This window comes from Trichomycterus rosablanca, chromosome 1 (assembly GCF_030014385.1).
Source record: "Trichomycterus rosablanca isolate fTriRos1 chromosome 1, fTriRos1.hap1, whole genome shotgun sequence".
In the NCBI taxonomy this organism is placed as follows: Eukaryota; Metazoa; Chordata; class Actinopteri; order Siluriformes; family Trichomycteridae; genus Trichomycterus; species Trichomycterus rosablanca.
Genome location: NC_085988.1, coordinates 34,109,376 through 34,131,745, shown reverse-complemented (window position 1 = coordinate 34,131,745; position 22,370 = coordinate 34,109,376). Strand labels below are relative to the sequence as shown.

Sequence of the window (22,370 nt, the reverse complement as noted above, 5' to 3'; positions counted from 1 at the left end):
ATGTTCTCCCCGTGTCTGTGTGGGTTTCCTCCCACAGTCCAAAGACATGCAAGTGAGGTGAATTGGAGACACTAAATTGTCCATGACTGTATTTGATATAAACTTGTGAACTGAAGAACCTTGTGTAATAAGTATCTACTGTTCCTGTCATGAATGTAACCAAAGTGTAAAATGTGACGTTAAAATCCTAATAAAACAAAACAAACAAACAAACACCTTTTTTAGTTTCGGGATTCACCCCAGTGAGCGTTTGCAAACTTGGCTTTGTACTGATGCATTATAACTTTACAGTCGATACTTCTTTATTCCTTGGGTTCAAGCCACTACATGATAGAATCACTTGTTTTTAGTTTGTTTGGTTAACCCAGTTTTTTGTTTCTCACTTTGGTCCATACCTCTATACATTCTGGCGGCACAGGGTTCGATCCCCAGGTGGGGCGGTCTGGGTCCTTTCTGTGTGGAGTTTGCATGTTCTCCCCATGTCTCTGTGGGTTTACTCTGGGAGCTCCGGTTTCCTGCCACAGTCCAAAGACATGCAAGTGAGGTGAATTGGAGATGCTAAATTGTCCATGACTGTGTTTGATGTGACCTTGTGTGAACCGATGAACCTTATGAGTAATTAGTAATTATTGTAATGAGTGTAGTATAGTGTAATGAGTAATTACTTCTCCTATCATGAATGTAACCAAAGTGTGGGACATGACATTAAAATCCTAATAAACAAACAATAAACAAACTATACATTCGACAATTGGGTGCTTTCTGGCACCTTCTATATGAGATTAGAGGCAAATACCACTTTTACAGATAGACTCAAGTTTCAACATGGATCCAGTAGAGCTTGACTAAGCAAACCTTGTTTAGGAGTGAAGGTTACACCTTTAACTGTAGGGAAGGACATGTGATTGTGAGATTGTAAGGGATGGTAGGAACTGTGAGAATGTTGGGCTGGAGTTCAGTGTGGCTCCCTGTTTGTGCTGGTCACCTGACCCCCATCCTCTTTATTTATTTAGAAAAAGTTTAAAAAGCTTAAAAAATCTGTCATAGATCTTTACTAATTGATTATTTTGGTGCTTTTGGTTGTTGCCTTTAGGGATAGTTTCGAACTCAGTAGTTTGTTGTTAACCGAGGACCAATGATTTCAGTGTTAAGCACTATTCTGTCAGGTTGTAATGGCTACTTCTTTGCGAATTAGTCAGTGCTGCACCTGACAAACACAGCATTTATAGTTGACAGGGCAGGGGAAGCTCTAATAGGACAGACATTTGACAAACTGACAGTGTCATACTAAAAGTCACGTAACAATTTGTTATGTTCCATTGTACTACTACATTTGTCTATTTAGATTGTATGGTTGTGTGCTGTATTTTATACTCTTAATGACAGTTGGTGTTAAAGTTTGGTAGGGAACCCATTCGTTAGAAATGGTGTCCACAATCCCTTTAGTCAATAATTTAACCTCAGCTCCATGCCAGTTTTTTAATTCGATAAAGCTTAACACCCATCTGCTGACTGATTATTTTCCTCTGGCATTTGTACCAATGTAAAGGCTTTGTAAGCTAGTGCTGATCTCATAGAAACAGACATGTTTATGCTTGGCTGACTTATCACTCTATTAAAAGCATACAGTGGTTAGGTCATCTGTAACAAATGAGATCATTATCTCTGTATGGTGAGAATTTATTATCTATTAAATCACATAACAGCTTAATGAGCAATTTTCAGATTTTGGTGAATTGAATGAGAGCATTTCTAAAGGAAGAAGTAGAAGCTGTTATGTATTGTAAAGTAGCCTGTTGGTACCATTTCACCCGCTTTGTGCAGTCCTTTTTAATAGTATTTTAACTGTCATTAAAAGCAAATCGATTAGAACACAGGTATAAATCACACTAGCAGTTATTACTATGCATAGGTGTTCATTCTCTCAGGAAATGTAAAGACATTTGCAACATTCTATTGAGTTTGACAGTTAATTTATCTTTATTCATTTTATTCATTTATTAATTAATAAGTTTTTGAAGAAGCCAGGGTTTGATTCCCTGGCCCGACAGCTAGGGTCCTTTTTGTGTGGTGTTTGCATATTCTTCAGAGCTATCAGGACTTGCCCTTTGTGTGTGCGTGTGTGCGTGCGTGCGTGCGTGCGTGCGTGTCTGACCTGCGATAGAATGGCGACCTGTCCAGGGCGTTTCCTACCTGTCACCTAATGAATCAGACACCCCACAACCATGAACAGGATGAAGCAGTGGTTAAACAGACAGTGAATGAATGAAGGAATTACATACTCTTTTAAATTATTGACAATGCTTTGAGGCAAGAATCAGCCTCAAACACACAGCATGTCACACAAGAAACATAGACTTCCAATAATATTGTTAATAATAATAATAATAATTTTTTATATAGGACATAAATTACTTGTGCATGTTTTCCAACATGGTTAGACTGAAAAATTATGTTGCTACTATGCAACTTATCTAGCAATGCTGATTAGTGCCTCAAGGCCAGAGTGCCTTATGGAGGGGGTAATTAGGATGATTCTAAGGGCCTGTGACTATCAGGGGTAGTAAAACATGAGGTATTAGCATAGGTACCAGCATAGAAGGATAGAATATTTTATTTAAAATTAATGGTATTATTTTGTTTGGCAAAAAGTAAACATCCAGTGAGCCTTTGTATTACCCCTCTTTGCTTTAACAAACACAGTAGAAAAAAGGGCAGATAATTTTCCATTGATGATATCATTAAAAGACATTTCAACTGTGAGAAATGGCCTTTAGCCTTTTTCTATAAACAGTATCTGTCTCACATTAAATAGTAAATTCCACTGTATGCACACTGCTGTGTGCATGTCTGCACAGTGTTATATTTTCAGAGTTGGTGTGGCCTGGGGTGGTGATGCCCAATATTCCTGGCAGTGCCTGTCTCAAGAGATTGAAGCTTTTATATTTTATTTTACAATAAAACAGCAATAGACTCTTCTTAGTAGCAAGGATAGGGTGTGTATGTGAAGTGAGTGATGGATGGATGGATGGATGCAGCCAAGAGCACATGCAAACTCCATTCACCCTTTAACAGCCAAAACAAAACTGTATTGGTTTCAGGGCAAGTCTCCTTGAGTGGTCCAAACAAATCCCATCGAAAATCTGGAGATATTTGAAGATAGTAATTCACATACACTCACGTTCAATCTGACATAGCTTGAAAGAAACTAGCATAAAGCATATGATAAACTACCTAAATGCAGCTGTGGAATGCTTGTAGGGATTTACCCAAGAGAACTAATATACACTGATCAGCCATAACATTAAAACCACCTCCTCATTTCTACACTCACTGTCCATTTTATCAGCTCCACTTACCATATAGAAGCACTTTGTAGTTGTAGTTATAGTCCATCTGTTTCTCTGCATGCTTTGTTAACCCCCTTTCACCCAACACACTAACACACCACCACCATGTCATTGTCACTGCAGTGCTGAGAATCATCCACCACCTAAATAATACCTACTCTGTGGGGGTCCTGACTATTGAAGAACAGGGTGAAAGCAGGCCAAAAAATTATGTAGAGAAACAGATGGACTACAGTCAGTAATCGTAGAACTACAAAGTGCTCCTATATGGTAAGTGGAGCTGATAAAATGGACAGTGAGTGTAGAAACAAGGAGGTGGTTTTAATGTTATGGCTGATCAGTGTATATACTAGCATTTCCGCAGGGTTCTTCAAAAGGTTTCCACTTTTTTAAACTCTATTTATTAAGAGTATCAAAAACAAATGACATCACTGATGCACCGCTGCTTTTACATCATCACAAGAAAATCATCTTCCCCTTAAAGCTTCTTTGAACGTCGAAAAAGGTGGAGATCAGATGGCACTAAATCCGGACTATAAGCTCTCTCAGTCTATCAGACACGACCAATTACTACTCCTCCCGCCCTCACTGTTTCCAAAAACCAAAAAAAAATTGTATAATAAAAAGCACTAAGGCAGTAGGAATTTGTCAAACATAACCACATTTATTTTCAAAGTATAAAACACACTGTAAAGGCCACTTCGCAAGGGTAGATTAACAACCTTAAATATTTTACAATATTTAATAATTTAAATAGCTCTCCCTCAAAATATCATCCAGCTCTGTAGCCAGCACAAATGCCATTGTCCCACTCAAGCACTCGGGAAATGTTTGGAAAAAATGTATAATTTATGTAATAGGAAAGAAACAGTAGGAATATTGAACATTCCCGCACAATGTGTTTCAATACATCCCTTAAAAGTTAAAGGAATTCCAGGTGGTTCTCACTCGCTTCAAAACCAGTGTACAGGCACAGCTTAACATCGAATGAGCAGGCACCAGATCCCCTTGAACTGGAAGATTTTTTAAGGAAGAGAAATGAAATATATAACTCACATTCTATACCAGTGGTTCTTAAACTTTTTGTACTACAACCCCCCGCCCCAAAGAAATAAATAAAAAATAAAATAAAATTGTTCAAGTCTCGCCCCCCACTTCCCAACCCACTGATTTGACAGCATACTGTCATGGCTGACCTCCCTAAAGCATTAACCACGCCACAGAACAGAAAGCAGAAGCTAAGATGCAACAATTATAAGGCTTTACTTTTAACAACAAGAAGTGCAAAACAAAAAAATGTAATAAAATAAACACGTCAGAGCAGCCACAGGGAGAACATGAAAACTCCACACAGAAAGAACCCTGGCTGCCCGGTCGGAGAATTGAACCCAGGCCCTTTTTGCTGTGAGGCAATGTCTTTACTCTTAGTTGTGCATCGCAAGCCTGCTGAATAGTTTTTAAGTGATAGATTTCATTGTTCAAAACTTACCTAACACTTGTTTAATACATTCAGACAGAAAATCATCCTGCGACCCCTCCCATTTTTTGAGCGACCCACCAACGGTTGCACCTCTCAGTTTAAGAACCACTGTGCTATACGATAGTACCAGTCAGGCTGACAGCGCTTCTCTTCATAGAGAAATCCTGTACCCAAAACCCTGGCACTACAGGCAAATATGGCTCACCATGATCTTAGCAGGTCCCCTCTATCTAATTTCACATCGGTAAACGTTAGTTTTTAAGCACATTTTACACCAGATGACCACAATCAAAATGGCACAACCAAAATACTCCAATGTTAGTAGTTGTAACCTATAACACACTGTGCATGGCACATGGCATCACTTTCACATATAGAAACACTTCACAATTTGGCTCAGTCGTCCTGCTCCTTTATGCAGGCTTGTTGCCAGATGCCAGCTATCATTTTAACTTCATTTGATCATGCAGGTTATTTAAATTTTATTAAATTGTCCAATGAATTATTTCTAGTTTATAATAACTGAGGGACTGAAAAAACACACAATTGTGTGGCCCTCGAATGTTGAAGACTTCATGGAGCTGCTCATGGTCTTGTCACGTATGCCCAATTGCATTTGGTGTAAAATGGCATTTCAGCTGCTTTCACAAGGACATTTTCGGCATCCATCAAACATTTCAATGAAAATAATGCATTCATGGATGTTGATATTACTGTCTTACAAGGAGCTTTAGCTTCCAATTTATCATATACAGCTGTTTAAGACCCAAAATACATAAGCAACTGGCTTACAGATTAATAAAACACAAATTAATTTAAATACAAATGAATTAAAACGCTATAATTTAGAGAGTAGAGTTTTAAATACTGCAGAATGTGCTGGTGAAGCAAAGTCAAAAACATCACTGGACATGATGATGATGGTCAATTTGACAAGGATATGGAAAAACATCACCAAGCTACAACTGATGAAAGCCTTGGTCTAGCCAGTAGCCAAATATGAATATGAAGCTTGGACATTACAAAAAAAGAAAATGCATCACAAAACTGCTGAGAATCTCATGGAGGAAGATGAAGACCACTAAGAGTTCACGTTTACGAGATGGCCAAAACAAAAAGGAGCTACTAAACCACAATAAGCCCCACAAGTTACGTTACTTTCGGCATGTGATGAGGCACCCACATGACAACACTGAAGACAGTGTTATGACAGGACTTGTGGAAATAAGCTGAATTGACAACATCACAACATGTATTGCCTTGTCAGGGGCTAGTCTGCTATAGGAGGGCAACAGAGGGCGTTGGAGTAAGCTGACCCATCTGTGCAGCCAACCATCACAAAGCAATAATGGTATAGTGACATAATAATAACAATAATAACAATAAATGCTATTAAAGGTAAACTTCTGCTTATAATTATGTATTATAATGCAGACAGAAGAATACATTAAAGTAATCAATTAGACAATTTTCTTTTGGCTTTAAAACAATACATTAATACATTTTCTGATGGATGCACAAAATGTCCTTGTGAACATATTTTGTCTATACTCAGCCATAAACATGATGTCAGATTGAGGTAGAACCGTTGTACCAAAATCATAGCTATAAGTTAAGTATACCTATGAAGTAACAGTCATATCAACCGGCTCCAGAGGTGGAGTGGACGGAAAAAAAATAATGCAGAATTCACATTCAATCCACATTTTTTAACTACAAATAAATGGAGGAAACTGAAATATCTGTGAACTGTGCCCGAGAAATGCATTACTTATTTTTCCTTCCCTTTGTAAAGTAATGTTTTCCTTTATTCACAGATACCTACATGCTGCCTCAGTACATTAAGTGTTTCATCTTCTGAAGACATGAGGACACACCTTCACTCCACTCATGACCGGGTCGGACTTGGCGCCAGGCTGTTTCTCTGCCCTGTGTCTTTTCTGTAGTCTGCCATAAAGCAGAGATCTTGCCCCGAAGTGTGTTGGACTACACCAGACTGGACCAGCTTGAGAGGCTGTTGGCCAGGATCTGATAACGTGGAACCCAGCCTATGTGGACTAAGAGCCGAGCCTATGTGGACATTCCCCCAGAGACTTGATGGCTAATTATGCTTTCTGTAGATTTCAGCAGTCTCTCTAGGCACGGGGCACTAATCTTGCCCTGTGGAGGCTGACAGGGCACAGAGTCCTTAGATTCAGGGGTGTCTATAGTGGAGGACACAGAGTTATCCTGCATCACATCCTGGTTCTGGCGGGCTGTTAGAAAGTTCCGGACAGTGCGTCGGGTGTGCTCAGCAGTGGGTGAGCAAATAGGAGATGTGTGTAGCCATTTCAGGTTGGTGGCGGTGTAGGACGCCGGTGGGGTAAGATCACTAACGTTCATAGCTTTAGCAGTGCTGGTGGTGCAGGGATTAGATGTGCTGGCTGACATGAGGACTGGCTCTGAAGACAGCTGGAGGGAAAAGAGAGAACAGATATTTTTAATTTTAAACTCATGATAGATGAGAGAACACTGTAAGCCTTTACACATTATAGTAGGGTACATGGTTTGCCTTAAGACACTATCCCATTATACAGTATGCCCTGCATTTGCTCGTACTTAAAGTCAAAGTAATTCATATCAAATTATGGTATACGTATGCACTATCTTTGCATAATAAAGTCTATGGCTGTGTCTGAAATCGCATACTGAAACAGTGCATACTAAATTCGAGGCAGTGCGCACTGCTCGGCGGGTAAAGCAGTTAGTACGCATGTGTGCAGTATGCATGCAACCTTAAACCTACTACGTCCGCCATCTTACCAATGTCACGTGATGCATGGCGTCACATCGCCACAGTTAAAGCTCCGCTATTCATGAAAAGCCCCACTCGGCAAAATTGTATTGAACTATTTAATTTAACTATAATAATAATAATAATAGATAAAACAATGTAAACAAAGCAATGCCTTTGCAGCTTCAGTTGAATTATGGGATAGATAATCGGACCGCAGTGTGCTGTGGTTGAATACTTAAAAATGGCTGCCCATGCAGAAGGCCATTCGTGTATTTTTCGCGTACTGTTTAATGAATACTACATATTCGGACACGCTACCCGCTCTCGCATACTGCTTTCGTGTACTGTTCAGTGTGGAAGTATGTGATTTCAGGTGCAGCTAATGTGTTTTGAACAGTGACTGCTGGTGCTTTCTGATCGAGAAAAACGATTTTTATTTATCCAAACTATTACGTAGCTAGTGAAGTTACAAATATTATTTCTGCCCTCATTTTTTAAATAATATTCTATTTCATATTTTAAGCGTTTTATGCAGGGAAAAGGCTAACAGCATTTTTCCTCCTGCTATATATTTATTGTTCCTATGAAATAATTTTAATATTCTATTCATGTACAATAACATAGTGAGCATTTTGTGCCAAATTTAATTAATTCAAATAAATATGAAATAACATTCAGCATGTATTACATTTTAAACTTTAGATAATCAAATACCAACTTACTAAATTCATTGTTGTAAATACAAAATGCATATAACGTATTTAGAAAATCTACAAATGTTTTTTTTTTTCCATCTCCCAAAACATGCAGATGGTAATCTGACTGCTGAGTGAGTGAACGTGTGAGTATGTGATGTCCTGCATGAACTGACATTTGGTCTAGGGTGTAGAACTGCCTGGCAGAAAAGTTACAGACCCACAGCAACCCCCACTAGTATATAACAGTTAGTGGAAATAAATGAATTATATGAAATTTACACTGCAAAAAAATAATGGAACACTTAATCATCACTGTACAATGCCAATCAATAACATTTCAGGAATATCAGTTATGAAGGATAAGCAAATGGAAAGCATTTCACCTGCTTGGTACAAATGAAAGTGACAGCAGGTGCACTGGAGAGCACAGTCTCATGAGAATGGAGGACAGGGCCTTTGAAGGGCATCAACTCAACAGCAGGACCGGTATCTGCTCCTTTGTGTGAGAGCAAACTGAGGAGTACTGCCAATGCCCTATGAAATGGCCTCTAGCAGACTACTGGTGTGCATGAAACAGACTCGATGAGGGTTGCATGAGGGCATGTGTCCTCTGGTGGGACCTGTGCTCACAACCCAGCACCCTGATGGCACCATGTTTGGCATCATGTGACAGATGTGAAAGAGGCTGAAGACTCCGTGGTAAACACTGCGCTGTCTGCATCATCCAGCAGTTTGGCAGTGGGTCAGTGATGGTCTGGGGAGGCATATCCTTTCAGGGTGGCACAAACCTCCCGTGATATCCAATGGTACCCTGACTGCTGTTAGGTACCAGAATAAGCAGGGTCAGCGTTATTCCTTGTGCATCCGACACCAAATAGTGCCACAGACTGTCCAGGGGCTCACTAATGCCCGATTCAGGTCTGGTAGGACATCCCCCAGGACACCATCTGCTGTCTCATTAGGAGCATGCACAGACGCTGTCAAGAGTGAATACAGCCATGTGGGGCCATACACACTACTGAGTCACATTATGAGTTGCTGTGATAAAATTCATGCAAAATGGATCAGTCAGTGATTTCAATTTTTACTCTAATTTTCAGTGTGGGTTTGAATCCAGGCCTCAGTGGGTTGATGATTTTGGTTTCCAATGATTGTTTCCAGTCATTTTACTCATGGCTCCTAAATCGCACATCATATGTCGAAGAATGAAAGTGCTCCCTTGTTTTTTAGCAGTGTACTGGCAGCTTGTTCCTTGCCTGATTACTGCATCACTACTGAGCACTCTGACTGAGCGCACTTAAGATACCATCTATATGTTTCACGTTTTAAACAGTGACAGTCAGATACATTACAGTTACATCTGTACCTTTTTAAAGGTTAGCACTAAACTTCCAATAAGTAAAGTGCCATGCATTATCAGAAAAACAAAAGCAGGTTGCTGTTTCAGAATGTACACCTACACATCAGTGATAACACATCATCTACCACAGGTATTATCGCTACACTCACATTCTTAAAATAATGTCCTCACACTAAATGCAACAACAATGCTTGCTATGTTCTTTACCTGGTTCCACCCTACTCTAACCTGTTAGTGACCAACCGAACAGGTAAATCTAAACACATTACCCTTTACTTCTGATGAACACCAGCTACACTGCTACTTTGTTACTCTTAACATCTAATAAATATCAGCTACAATGCTACATCAGTACCCTTTATTTCATATAAACATCAACCACATTGCTAGGTAGTTAGCCTTAGTTCCAATAAATATTAGCCACATTGCTACTTTGTTACCCTTTACTTTGAATAAACATTAGCCACATTGCTACTGGAACACATGAATGGGATTTCATTATCATTTGCTGCTTATATTCCCAGTGGTATTTTATTTAATAGCAAAATGCTACATTCAAGCATATGGTAGATTCTTATATTGAGAAAGATTTACAAAAGTGCTTGAAACAGCAGCAATTGTATGACTGCAGAGGAACTTTTATCAAGACATTTTTACAAATATTTGAATCCTGTGTTTACTGAATTAGCAAATTCACTAGTGTAAAATAAAGTAGTTTATTTAGAACACCATGGCTGTCACACACTTTCTGCCGTTCATGATTAATCTGGCTTCCTCTGGTTTTGACCCTGACTTGTTTATGTCATTAAGTTTGAGATTGTTCTCTGTTTTTATTAAAGCCCTTCTTTAAGACTTTTCTCTCATGAATCTGGTTCATTTACTCCATAACCTGACAGGCTGAATAAAGAAATATGTAGTATATACAGTGCCTTGCAAAAGTATTCAGCCCCCTTGAACTTTTCAACCTTTTGCCACATTTCAGGCTTCAAACATAACGATATGAAATTGTAATTTTTTGTGAAGAATCAACAACAAGTGGGACACAATCGTGAAGTAGAACGAAATTTATTGGATATTTTAAACTTTTTTTAGAAATAAAAAACTAAAAAGTGGGGCGTGCAATATTATTCAGCCCCTTTACTTTCAGTGCAGCAAACTCACTCCAGAAGTTCAGTGAGGATCTCTGAATGATCCAATGTTGACCTAAATGACTGATGGTGATAAATAGAATCCACCTGTGTGTAATCAAGTCTCCGTATAAATGCACCTGCTCTGTGACAGTCTCAGAGTTCTGTTTAAAGCGCAGAGAGCATCATGAAGACCAAGGAACACACCAGGCAGGTCCGAGATACTGTTGTGGAGAAGTTTAAAGCCGGATTTGGATACAAAAAGATTTCCCAAGCTTTAAACATCTCAAGGAGCACTGTGCAAGCGATCATATTGAAATGGAAGGAGTATCAGACCACTGCAAATCTACCAAGACCCGGCCGTCCCTCTAAACTTTCAGCTCAAACAAGGAGAAGACTGATCAGGGATGCAGCCAAGAGGCCCATGATCACTCTGAATGAACTGCAGAGATCTACAGCTGAGGTGGGAGACTCTGTCCATAGGACACAATCAGTCGTACACTGCACAAATCTGGCCTTTATGGAAGAGTGGCAAGAAGAAAGCCATTTCTCAAAGATATCTATAAAAAGTCACCTGGGAGACACACCAAACATGTGGAAGAAGGTGATCTGGTCAGATGAAACCAAAATCGAACTTTTTGGCCACAATGCAAAACGTTATGTTTGGCGTAAAAGCAACACAGCTCATCACCCTGAACACACCATCCCCACTGTCAAACATGGTGGTGGCAGCATCATGGTTTGGACCTGCTTTTCTTCAGCAGGGACAGGGAAGATGGTTAAAATTGATGGGAAGATGGATGGAGCCAAATACAGGACCATTCTGGAAGAAAACCTGTTGCAGTCTGCAAAAGACCTGAGACTGGGACGGAGATTTATCTTCCAACAAGACAATGATCCAAAACATAAAGCAAAATCTACAATGGAATGGTTCACAAATAAACGTATCCAGGTGTTAGAATGGCCAAGTCAAAGTCCAGACCTGAATCCCATCGAGAATCTGTGGAAAGAGCTGAAAACTGCTGTTCACAAACGCTCTCCATCCAACCTCACTGAGCTCGAGCTGTTTTGCAAGGAAGAATGGGCAAAAATTTCTGTCTCTCGATGTGCAAAACTGATAGAGACATACCCCAAGCGACTTGCAGCTGTAATCGCAGCAAAAGGTGGCGCTACAAAGTATTAACGCAAGGGGGCCGAATAATATTGCACGCCCCACTTTTCAGTTTTTTATTTCTAAAAAAAGTTTAAAATATCCAATAAATTTCGTTCCACTTCACGATTGTGTCCCACTTCTTGTTGATTCTTCACAAAAAATTACAATTTCATATCGTTATGTTTGAAGCCTGAAATGTGGCAAAAGGTTGAAAAGTTCAAGGGGGCTGAATACTTTTGCAAGGCACTGTATATATATACTATACTATATATATATATATATAGTATACATATATATGTAGTATATACAGTGTATCACAAAAGTGAGTACACCCCTCACATTTCTTCAGATATTTAAGTATATCTTTTCATGGGACAACACTGACAAAATGACACTTTGACACAATGAAAAGTAGTCTGTGTGCAGCTTATATAACAGTGTAAATTTATTCTTCCCTCAAAATAACTCAATATACAGCCATTAATGTCTAAACCACCGGCAACAAAAGTGAGTACACCCCTAAGAGACTACACCCCTAAATGTCCAAATTGAGCACTGCTTGTCATTTTCCCTCCAAAATGTCATGTGATTTGTTAGTGTTACTAGGTCTCAGGTGTGCATAGGGAGCAGGTGTGTTCAATTTAGTAGTACAGCTCTCACACTCTCTCATACTGGTCACTGAAAGTTCCAATATGGCACCTCATGGCAAAGAACTCTCTGAGGATCTTAAAAGACGAATTGTTGCGCTACATGAAGATGGCCAAGGCTACAAGAAGATTGCCAACACCCTGAAACTGAGCTGCAGCACAGTGGCCAAGATCATCCAGCGTTTTAAAAGAGCAGGGTCCACTCAGAACAGACCTCGCGTTGGTCGTCCAAAGAAGCTGAGTGCACATGCTCAGCGTCACATCCAACTGCTGTCTTTGAAAGATAGGCGCAGGAGTGCTGTCAGCATTGCTGCAGAGATTGAAAAGGTGGGGGGTCAGCCTGTCAGTGCTCAGACCATACGCCGCACACTACATCAAATTGGTCTGCATGGCTGTCACCCCAGAAGGAAGCCTCTTCTGAAGTCTCTACACAAGAAAGCCTGCAAACAGTTTGCTGAAGACATGTCAACAAAGGACATGGATTACTGGAACCATGTCCTATGGTCTGATGAGACCAAGATTAATTTGTTTGGTTCAGATGGTCTTAAGCATGTGTGGCGGCAATCAGGTGAGGAGTACAAAGATAAGTGTGTCATGCCTACAGTCAAGCATGGTGGTGGGAATGCCATGGTCTGGGGCTGCACGAGTGCAGCAGGTGTTGGGGAGTTACATTTCATTGAGGGACACATGAACTCCAATATGTACTGTGAAATACTGAAGCAGAGCATGATCCCCTCCCTCCGGAAACTGGGTCGCAGGGCAGTGTTCCAGCATGATAATGACCCCAAACACACCTCTAAGACGACCACTGCTTTATGGAAGAGGCTGAGGGTAAAGGTGATGGACTGGCCAAGCATGTCTCCAGACTAAACCCAATAGAACATCTTTGGGGCATCCTCAAGCGGAAGGTGGAGGAGCGCAAAGTCTCGAATATCCGCCAGCTCCGTGATGTCGTCATGGAGGAGTGGAAAAGCATTCCAGTGGCAACCTGTGAAGCTCTGGTAAACTCCATGCCCAGGAGAGTTAAGGCAGTTCTGGGAAATAATGGTGGCCACACAAAATATTGACACTTCAGGAACTTTCACTAAGGGGTGTACTCACTTTTGTTGCCGGTGGTTTAGACATTAATGGCTGTATATTGAGTTATTTTGAGGGAAGAATAAATTTACACTGTTATATAAGCTGCACACAGACTACTTTTCATTGTGTCAAAGTGTCATTTTGTCAGTGTTGTCCCATGAAAAGATATACTTAAATATCTGCAGAAATGTGAGGGGTGTACTCACTTTTGTGATACACTGTATACTATGTAGTATATTGAATTAAGGTAAACTAGTGCACCACTAATTGTGTTATTACATTACTTTATAGCACAGTGATATTAGGTTTGAGACAGGCCATATAAAGAACTGGTTCATTGAATTTATAAATAAACATGACACACATCTATCTGCACAGAAACATGTAGCATGTTAAGAGAAAGCGTGCACTAATTTGGATAAGATTTTGGTCTGGACCTTAGACTGTATATTGATTTTTGTGTGATCCTTGGTCTTATATCAATGCTGTTTAGGTTTTAAAATGACAAAGTCTGGCTACAGTATGGTGGGTTTTTAGGATTAAAACCATCTAGCAACCATGACTGCCAGGTATGTAAGCCAAGCATCATTAGATAATGTTGAGGGATAAAACACCCATAGGCCATGAGCGCACAGCAAATTCAGGCAAACCGAGGTGAAAAATACTAAAGGTTATACTGCAAATGTACTTGGTCTATGTGACTTTAGTGATGTGATGACTAATTTGATCTATACACCAACCTTACCATGATCATAGAGTTAATACATACAGTTCAGACAATTAAAATGTGTGTGGATTCACCAGTTTAACCATTAATCTACACTTAATCATGCAAAACATGACTGCCCTGATCTATGCCTTGCCATTATGTGATTTCAGAAATCCAGAGACAATTCCTTGGACTTCATGGCTTGGTTTTTGTTAGGACAATACAGTATCAGTTGTGTGCCTTTCCAAATGTCTAATCAAGTGAACTAGAAATGTCAATAATTAACATAACCAATAACAAAGAAATAATTGTTTGATTGAGTAACCAATACTCTTGGTTAAAGTGTCATTCAAATTAATTTCCAACCACATATGTTGATTGTAAAAAGCCACAACAGCAAACACTTTACCTTGGGTTTTTTATGCAGAACTGTCTCCTGCATTAACTCCACAGTGGTGGTTTGGTGGTGGGGTTTTATTTGAGGAAACCATGTCTTCAACATTTCTTCCATTTTTAGTATGATGTTGATATACCGCTCACTGCATAACACAGAAAAAATCAATTGTATTAGAGACAACCCACATATGACCAGAATTAGAAAAAGAAACATATACCTAGAATAAGGCCAGGCTACAGGATGTGTCCAAAACAGTGTGTGGCACAATCACACTATCTAATCTGATTAAGTGTAAAAGTTTTTTTAGTTGAACTTATAGAAGCACTTAACCCTGGCAGGTGTACTTCCCTGGCTGATTCACACATTTATACTTACACGTGGCTCAGAGCTTCACTCTTTCGCCTACATCTAAAAATAGACATGTAAGCCTGAGCAGGGCACTGGAAACCACATTGCAGACAAAGAGAAACATTTGCCCTGAGGAAAAGTGACGCAAACTCACATACCCGCCCACACACAGGCCCCTGGTCATTGACTTCTCACAGGCTTTAGCAGATGGTTAATGGTGATTAGTGTGAATCATAGAGCCAAGTTCCACCTGCTGTGTCCTCATTCTAAGTGCACTAAATATATACCATACTTGCCAGAAATGCCAATTTTACCAAGTTGCCACCAATTGTAACTTTGCTCTGAGTGGCTACCAGCTGGCATAATATTACTGCTCAAGGGAGGGGTGAATAATGACATCTCATCGCCACCTCGTGCTGTGTGTGTCTGCAGGGAGGTGCCCTGGTCTCTCTATCTGGTGTTGAAAGCAGCTGCTGGGTCAGCTGGTTCCATCTTGGCACAATGCCTCAATCTGTGAATTGATGGAACTGCAATTTTAGTCTTAGGCTACTCCTAAAAAGACAACAACTTCTTAATGGCAGCATACATACAGATGACCAATGAAAAAAACCCAGCAATGTCTCTTTTTAAAGTCAAAGCTGGACAATCAGTCAGAGTTATTTTATGTACATTTACAGTGACCCTTTTGTCTAGGTTTACTCAATACATGCCAAGAAAAGGTCCACACATCATAACAGAGTCACTGCCCCCTTTAACTCTAGTGGGAAGCTTTCAGACTCTTGGTGTGCTCCATATATTTAATAAAATATGTGAATCACTAGCCGGTTAAGCAGTCTTTGTAACTGAAGTTCTTGATGTCTATGTCCCAACAACAAACCATCATTTCAAGCCAGTTTTTCTACTGCAATACTGTTTAAATTTAAAGGTCAACTGAGTCTGTTCAGAATTTGTATACATGCCACAGTGAATTGTAGAGTTGAACTGTTTCAGACAGCATTGCATGAGAATGTGAATCATGCTACTGTGAAAAATACACCTTGATATGGACTGAGTACTCTTGAAAACACAATTCACCACTGCAGCAAGAAATGCAACCTGAAACCTGTTACGTAAAGAGTTCTATGCAGAAACACTGCTGAGTTCTCTGGGCCTGAGCTTATTTCAGATTGACCAAAAACAATGAAAACATGGTCAGCACAGTCTTCTTTTGAGTGTTCTTTTCAGCATGTTTTTGGAAAAAACAAACAAACATTGAGTTATCACTGCCAAAGATGAAAAGGACCATCCAGACTGTTATTAAAGAAAGCTGCAAAACCAGCATCTGTCATGTTATGGAGGTGCATCAGTGCTCATGGCCTAGGTGCACATATGTATGAAGGTACCACACACATGAACCGCATATGTTAATATTTTAGAGTAAAACATGCTAGCACACCAGAGCTGACATTTCAAACTCGTTGGTTCGAAACTCAGCTCTGCCATTTGACTGGGCGGCTATATGAACAACGATTGGCTTGTTGTTCATACAGGGCGGGAAGCTGTATATGGACCTCATTACTGATGCAATTATGACCTTTGCTGGCTGGCGCCTGCACGGGGTCGAGGAATAATACGTTGATAATGGTGTGGCTCTCCATACACAAAGCTGATCCGTATATGAACTCGCCTCATGCAGGTGAAAACACGCAGTCGGCTACTGCACACGTGTCAGAGGGGGCGTGTGTCAGTCTCGCTCTCCACAATCAGGAGTGGAGATCACACCAGTAGAGAGGAAGCATAATGCAGTCGGGTAATTGGATACGACTAGATTGGGAGGAATAATACGTTGATAATGGTGTGGCTCTCCATACACAAAGCTGATCCGTATATGAACTCGCCTCATGCAGGTGAAAACACGCAGTCGGCTACTGCACACGTGTCGGAGGGGGCGTGTGTCAGTCTCGCTCTCCACAATCAGGAGTGGAGATCACACCAGTAGAGAGGAAGCATAATGCAGTCGGGTAATTGGATACGACTAGATTGGGAGGAAAATTGGGAAAAATGAAAAAAAAAAACGTCTGTTCCCAGACAGTCCAAAATGATTACAGCATGATTTTGTAAACACAGAGTCTGTGTGCTTGACTTGCCGGTCTGCACTCCTTTTAAAAATGCATGGCGACCACTGACTGTCGAGCAGTGCAAGTCATTTAATCAGCAAAAAAGTATAAACTAGATGAAACCCTGCATAAGGGCACTCAGGTGGCCCAGTGGTCTATCGTGCTAGCCCACCACTGGGTTCGAATCTCAGCAGTGCTATTAGCTGGCCAGGCATCTAAATGCATGACTGGCTATGACTGGCCCTACAATAGATGGGCACCCTTGTCCAGGGTGTTTTTGTATTGCAACCAGTGAAATCGGACACATGATCATAACCAAGATAAATCGACTGTTGGAAATGAAACCCTGCAGAGACTCTGTTCGAAAATTAAACTCTCTAATCTAAATCCCATTAATTCCACCTTAATAGAAGTATAAAAATCATTTGGGTTTTTTAAAATAATTTATCACACAATAGGTAAACATATAAAATACAATCAATTATAATAATGAATAAAAAAACACCCGTCCATCTGCAGAACAGTGAGCGAGTATAACATATGGAAGGTGGGAGGTTAGGCTTAGATAAAAAAACACATGTACTATCACATGGCAGATGGGTGAAACCCAGCAAGCTGGTTGTGGGTGGTATGAGCAGAATGACGAAAGCTCTTACCCCATGCATGGATTCTGCAGGACCCCCATAATTCTCTGGATCCGATCCATGGCCACACTTTCTTGGAATGTGCTGAGTCCTGTAAAAGGAAGCAACCATTTTTTAAAAACACTCTACAAACTGTATCTGACAGGCTGGGCTGTGTCTGTGGAGCAGATGGGTTTCTGTGAATGTGTGGGACGGCAGACTTGCTGTCTCTGTGGCCAGGAAGTCTGGGGTCACACCACACACTGGCTTTGACAAGAATCCCGGTCCAACTGCTCATGAGCTGGCTCTCCTAGCACACAGCCTGCTTGCATGCCCACCAAGTCATGCGGAACTAAAAACCTGGCCAGCCTAATGTAATATTCATCATTGAGAAGCCCGAACCATGAGACAGTCTGTGTAAGGGTGGCATCTGTGTTGAGCACATTTCACCAATTGTCTAGCCACAGTTCTTTTAAAGTGGCTACTTTCTGGAGGTATTGCAGAGACCTTAAAACAACCAGAAAATCTTTGGAATATTGCTTTTTTTACATGGTGTGTTTACATGCAAAATTAAATGTGAATAAGATCAGGGTCTGGCAGTAATCTAAATATTGAAATGGTCATGTACACAGCACACACAACATTACCCTAATCCTGGTACAAGACATTCTAATTAGAAAAAATATAATAGTAGTAATTTGTGTCCAAATAGAAGAAACACTATCCATATGGCTGCTCGGAGTCTGGATCAACCTGCTAGTAATTAATAATTATAGTAATAACAATAAAAGCTACAAAAATGTAAAATGTACATAAAGGTTCTCATAATGACACTAAAATGATAAACATACTACATACTGCACTAGAAATCTGCCTGAATCAAGCAGTCAGAATCAGCCAGATACACTATATGACCAAAACATGTGCACTGACACCCTTTCTCATTACTGACACATTTTTTAGTCACATCAATGTCTAACAGGAAATAACATTACTCATACAACCAAATTATAACTTCCAAATTTGTGGCAACAGACTGTAGAAGGTGAATTTTTGTTCCAAAACTACTGTGCTCCTGTAAAAAAAATCAAGGTCCATAAAGGGGAAGGTATGATGAGTTTGGTGTAGGGGCACTTCAGTGGCCTGCACAAAGCTTGACCTCAACCCTACTGACCTTTTTTTAACATCAGTACCTGGCTTTACGAGTGCTCTTCTGATTGAATAGGGACAAATTCTCACAAAGAGAGGCCAAAATTAGAGATGGAACGATCGATCGGCTATGAATCGGTATCGGACGATTTTTAATCAAAATATGCTATCGGCGATCGGCCGATATTTCCTAAATGTATAGGAAATATATATACATTAGTACAGTTGCCATGGTGATGGTGGACGCTGGCGCATCTGGCTGCCGCTACCGTTATCGTATTTTATCATATTTTATTGTATTTTTATCGTATTTTCTTTTCATTTTTATCTTTGTACATACTCATGTTATTGCTACCGCTCCTGTTGCTTTATTTCTTTTTCATCGGATAATCTCAGCGCCTGTTGGATACTAAAAGACTGTGGTGTGTGTGTGTGTTGGATCATTTTAAAAGACGCGGACGCTGGTACGTCTTCTTCACATCCTGAAACGGTCTGGATTACAATTTACAGTTACGTGGTGAACGGTGGGTGAGTTTTCCTGCGATCGGCACAATGTTGAACTATTCTGCTGACCAGCTGATGAAGTTCAACAATTACACTACTCCATCGTGTATTCTAGTCATCAAACAGCTTGGACTCCTTCGCCGGCCTCGTTATATTCACAGGGGCTCCCGGAGAAAGCTTGTCCCAGTGAGAGTAAGGAACTGCTCGGATGGTAAAGTGGGGTTTTCTCGGCATGCGCCGTATACTCCCAATGGAGTATCTCCGTGTAGTCTCGAACCGCGTTACACCTGGCTGGTACCTGTGGTTCCTGATCAGCCCGCTACACACCTCCAGCCACGGCAGAGACTCCGAGCCAGAAACAGAGGAGTTAATACTGTCAATCTCAGAGCACTGGAACACACACCGTTACTGCAGTCTCATTCTGTGTCAGTCCATATGGCACTGATAAATGCGCGCTCTGTCCATAATAAGACGTTTATTTTAAATGACTTTTTCACTTCTCATGGTTTGGACCTGTTGTTTTTAACTGAGACATGGGCTACAGGTGGTGAATCGGCTAGCGACTCCGCCCCCTTCTTGGAACTTTGCCCAGTAGACTGCGGTTTCTTCAGTTTACCTCGGAATACGGGTAGAGGCGGAGGAGTTGCGGTGGTTTTTAAACAGCGTCTGAGATGCCAAATGCTAAATATTGGGACTTTTAAAAGTTTTGAAGCACTGGTTTTTAAATCTCACTCTGTTCTTCCATTACTCTGTGCAGTAGTATACAGACCTCCAAAACCAAACAGCGACTTTATCACTGAGTTTGCTGAATTCCTTGCTATGATTGTACCTGTGTCTGACAGCATTCTGCTTCTTGGTGATTTTAATATTCATGTCTGCTGCCCTGATAAATATCAGGTGAATGATTTTAATCAGCTACTGGACTCTTTTGGTTTTATTCAACATATTCATAAGCCCACCCATATGCAAGGTCACACACTTGATTTGGTGTTTTCATCTGGTTTTGATATTGACAAACTAGATATTGAGGAGGCTAGTTTCTCTGATCATATGTCAGTAGTCTTTAGCTCAACTTTAACTGCGCATTTCCCTGCTCCTGTTTTAGGGCACTGGTCAAGGATTATCACTTCGTCCACATCTAACGATTTTTCCAGAGCCTTTTCTGACATGTTAAAATTGCCCAACTATGGTCAGACTCATGCTAATGTGGATGAGTTAGTTACTTCTTTTAATTATAACTGTTCAACTGTTCTGGATTCTCTTGCCCCTATGAAATTTAAACGCTTAAAACCAAAAGTTCAGCCCTGGTTAAATGCATCCACACAGGAAATTAGACAGGCTTGTAGAAGAGCGGAACGGAAATGGAGAAAGGACAGATTGCAAGTAAGTTTGGATATTTTTAAAGGTTGCCTGGAAGACTATCAGCTAGCTGTTAAGTCTGCTAGAGAGGCATACTTTTCAAGCATAATTGCCAAAAATTACAACAGACCTAAAGTACTGTTCAGTACAATAAATTCTTTACTTAAATCATCACCCGAAGTTGGAAATGTTCCTTCTTCTAGAGTATGTGAAGAGTTTTTAAACTTTTTTGTGGAAAAAACTGAAACAATTAGGTCTGGCATTACTTACTTGGGTATAGATTCTCCACTTCCACCGCCGTGCCCAGGTATGTTTGAAAAGTTTGAGGCTGTTTCAATCTCTGAATTAACAGATTTGGTGCTGAAAACAAAGCCAACAACCTCCCCACTTGATGTGATGCCCCCACAGATAGTTAGGGAGACATTTAATATATTAGGACCTTTTGTCCTGGATATCATTAATACTTCCCTTGCCACTGGTACTGTTCCAGCATGCTTTAAACATGCTGTAGTTACACCTCTGCTCAAAAAGCATAATCTTGATGCTACAGTGGTTAGTAACTATAGGCCGATTTCTAAATTACCATTCTTGGCTAAATTGCTGGAAAAGGTTGTATATTCTCAGCTTTTACCATTTTTGAGTAGAGATGGTATTTTTGAGATTTTTCAATCTGGCTTTAAGTCTATGCACAGCACTGAATCTGCTCTTCTGAAGGTGACAAATGACTTGCTACTTACTGTTGATGAGGGAAATTGTGCCATCCTCATTTTATTGGACCTTAGTTCTGCTTTTGATACTGTTGACCATGACATACTTGTTGGTCGCCTGGAAAAGTGGGTGGGGTTACAGGGAGAGGCCCTGAATTGGTTCATATCTTATTTTAAGAATAGAACCTTTTCAGTGAATATTAGCAGCTATTTCTCTTCTTCTGCTGATGTCTCTTGTGGTGTTCCACAAGGGTCCATACTAGGGCCCCTCCTTTTTTCTCTCTATATGCTGCCATTGGGTCAAATAATTAGGAAGCACAATGTCAGCTTTCACCTGTATGCTGATGACATACAGCTTTATCTTCCCATTAGACCGAATGACAATGGCTCGTTAACATCTCTTAGCAGTTGTCTTGAGGACATAAAGAGGTGGATGGCTGACAATTTTCTTCAGCTGAATGAAAGCAAGTCAGAGGTTATCGTTTTTGGGGGTCATCACATCAATAGTGTCTCCAATAACCTTGGTCACTTGTCTACATGTGTCAAAACATCTGTGAGAAATCTTGGTGTTATCTTTGACTGACCTCCGATTTGATAAACAAATCAACTCTGTGGTAAGGAATAGCTTCTTCCAGCTCAGAAATATTGCGAAGATTAAGCCTTTTCTCTGCTATTCTGACCTGGAAAAAGTTATTCATGCATTCATTTCTGCAAGAATTGACTACTGTAATTCTCTGTATATTGGGATTAGTCAGTCTCTGTTGCGGCGCTTGCAGGTAGTCCAGAATGCAGCAGCAAGGTTACTGA

The 22,370-nt window shown here is 40.4% G+C and overlaps 1 protein-coding gene across 1 annotated transcript in view; it reads right to left on the bottom strand.

Annotated features, from left to right (window-relative positions):
* Nucleotides 1-3,991: 3,991 nt before the first annotated feature.
* Nucleotides 3,992-22,370, bottom strand: part of LOC134310233 (circadian-associated transcriptional repressor) — a 28,697-nt gene continuing 10,318 nt past the window's right edge. The window contains exons 4-6 of the mRNA XM_062991784.1: nt 17,878-17,956; nt 14,790-14,919; nt 3,992-7,281 (exon numbers count right to left, since the gene is read on the bottom strand). Coding sequence (XP_062847854.1) covers nt 6,901-7,281; nt 14,790-14,919; nt 17,878-17,956 — 590 coding nt within the window. The 3' untranslated portion in view covers nt 3,992-6,900. The remainder of the gene's footprint in view (nt 7,282-14,789; nt 14,920-17,877; nt 17,957-22,370) is intronic.